Below are 2,319 nucleotides of genomic sequence, written 5' to 3'. Positions count from 1 at the left end.
TGTAACCTCCGCAGGATTTTAAACATGTGTAAGCTCAACATAATAGTGAAGTATTGTTTGAATACTCCTTGTGTGATGAAGATCCTGCCTGCCTTCTTGCCCAGGGCAATGCCTCCTGCAGCGATTCAGCTGTATGGCTAATTTTCAAATGAACTAAAGTTACACATTTTCTTGTCGCAGTCCTAGTGCACGCTGTTCTCTGCAGTCTGAGGCACTCTGCCTGTGGTTCATAAACACATTTACAGTCCCATTTGCCTCCCTGTGCTCAGAGGGGGGTGGGTTGCATTAGTAATTAATTGAGTTTCTAAAGGAATAAGGCAGTATGTTAACTGAAGATTCCATTGAGAATTGTAAATTCACTTCATTAGCTGGCCTTGTGTGCTCATACCACCCTTTCTCATGCAAGCCTAGGGGAGAGCAAATGCTATGTGAAGCAGAAAACTTTGCTATGAGTTGCAAGGGGAAGCAAGTCTCCTGTGTGGTCGTGTTCTTCAAAGCAGCTGCTGTCCAGGTTACCTTCTTTGTCCACCCTCCTGTTCCTGCCATCAGCTTGATGTCTCTGGCAGGAGGTATGGTTTCTGAATTCAGGAGTTCACGGAGTCTGAATTTGCTTTACTCTGTGTGAAGACAAGCACTAGAACTCCTCACTGGCATCAGCTGGAAGTTGGTGGCTCAGCACACCTAAGGGTTAAATGCCCTGTTTCTGTGTTAACCTGGGGCACTTGTTTCAGGATACAGGTTAAGGCATTAGTTTAACTCTGAGAAAAGTATTTAATGATAGTTGGCTCCAGTCAAATCACTTACTATTTTATACCTGGTTAGCAAGCCATTACTTAGCAAGGTAGATTAATCTTGCAACGTTTGTGTGAGTAACTGGACTTTCTTTTGCTTCCACAGACCAGCATTCAAAATGGCAGGCTTGTCCACTTTAATCCTCCTTTTGTGTGCTGCTAAAGATGTGATGCCCTCCAGTTCTCACTGGAAGCCAACTTGGCCATCTTACAGAGTTCCAGTTATCCTGCCACAGTCTACCCTTAACTTGGACAAACCACAGTTTGATGCTGAAGCCAGACTGGAAGTGGTATCTCCATGTGGCCCAGCATGCCACAAAAGTTCTCCTCTGCCAACTTATGAAGAAGTAAAGAACTACCTGTCCTATGAAACCTTATATGCTAATGGTAGCCTCACTGAAACAGAGGTGGGCATATATATTCTGAGCAACAGTGGTGATGGGTCTCGAGGCAAATCTCGAACTAAGAGGCAGATCTATGGCTATGACAGCAGGTTTAGCATTTTTGGGAAAGACTTCTTGTTGAACTACCCATTCTCCACATCGGTGAAGCTATCTACAGGTTGCACGGGCACCCTGGTGGCTGAAAAGCATGTTCTTACTGCAGCTCATTGCATCCATGATGGCAAGAGTTATGTCAAAGGAGCTCAGAAACTGCGGGTGGGGTTCCTAAAGCCCAAACAGAAAGATGGCAGCAAAGGAGCCAATATCACCAACTCAGCAATGCCTGAGAAAATGAAATTCCAGTGGATCCGAGTGAAACGGACACATGTCCCCAAAGGCTGGATCAAAGGCAATGCCAATGACATTGGCATGGATTATGACTATGCCTTGTTGGAGCTGAAGAAGCCTCATAAAAGAAAGTTTATGAAGATAGGTGTGAGCCCACCAGCGAGACACTTGCCTGGAGGGAGGATTCACTTCTCTGGCTATGACAATGATCGCCCAGGAAACCTGGTTTACCGCTTCTGTGATGTCAAAGATGAAACATATGACCTGTTGTACCAGCAGTGTGATGCCCAGCCGGGTGCCAGTGGGTCTGGGGTGTACGTGAGGATGTGGAAGAGGCAGGACCACAAATGGGAGCGTAAAATTATTGGCATATTTTCAGGCCATCAGTGGGTGGACATGAATGGCACCCCACAGGATTTCAATGTAGCCGTTCGCATCACCCCCCTCAAATACGCACAGATCTGTTACTGGATCAAAGGCAACTACCTTGATTGCAGGGAAGGATAAAGACAATGAAACTCCTTGAAAGCACTTAATGACTGGTTTTAATTACTCATCTGAGGAAAGTCTACACTTCTGCTGCAAATGTCTGTGAGATGGTCTTGTAACGTGGGGATGCGAACCTTGTTCTTAGGAGAGGAGCTGTGTGGTGCTGCCATTACAGCTCAACACTGGGGAGAAAAGGATGTTGGGTGGGGAGGGAGCAGGTGGACTTGTTGAATTTGCAGCTCAGAAACTCAAGATTAATTAGGGGCGGATCAGTAAACAGCATGAAATCAGAACCGTCTCCAAAGAAT

General features: G+C 45.9%; 1 protein-coding gene across 1 annotated transcript; it reads left to right on the top strand.

Moving 5' to 3' along the window:
- Positions 1-448: 448 nt before the first annotated feature.
- Positions 449-2,029, top strand: PRSS23 (serine protease 23; the record flags this gene model as incomplete). The annotated part of the gene is made up of 2 exons (XM_080612662.1): positions 449-574; positions 896-2,029. The coding sequence occupies 2 exons, from the start codon at positions 449-451 to the stop codon at positions 2,027-2,029; spliced, it is 1,260 nt and encodes a 419-aa protein (XP_080468788.1).
- Between the last annotated feature and the right edge of the window lie 290 nt (positions 2,030-2,319).

Source organism: Psittacula echo, assembly GCF_963264785.1.
Source record: "Psittacula echo genome assembly, chromosome: 3".
Taxonomy (NCBI): domain Eukaryota; kingdom Metazoa; phylum Chordata; class Aves; order Psittaciformes; family Psittacidae; genus Psittacula; species Psittacula echo.
Note: the sequence above shows the minus strand (reverse complement) of the source record. Positions and strands in the feature narration are given on the sequence as shown.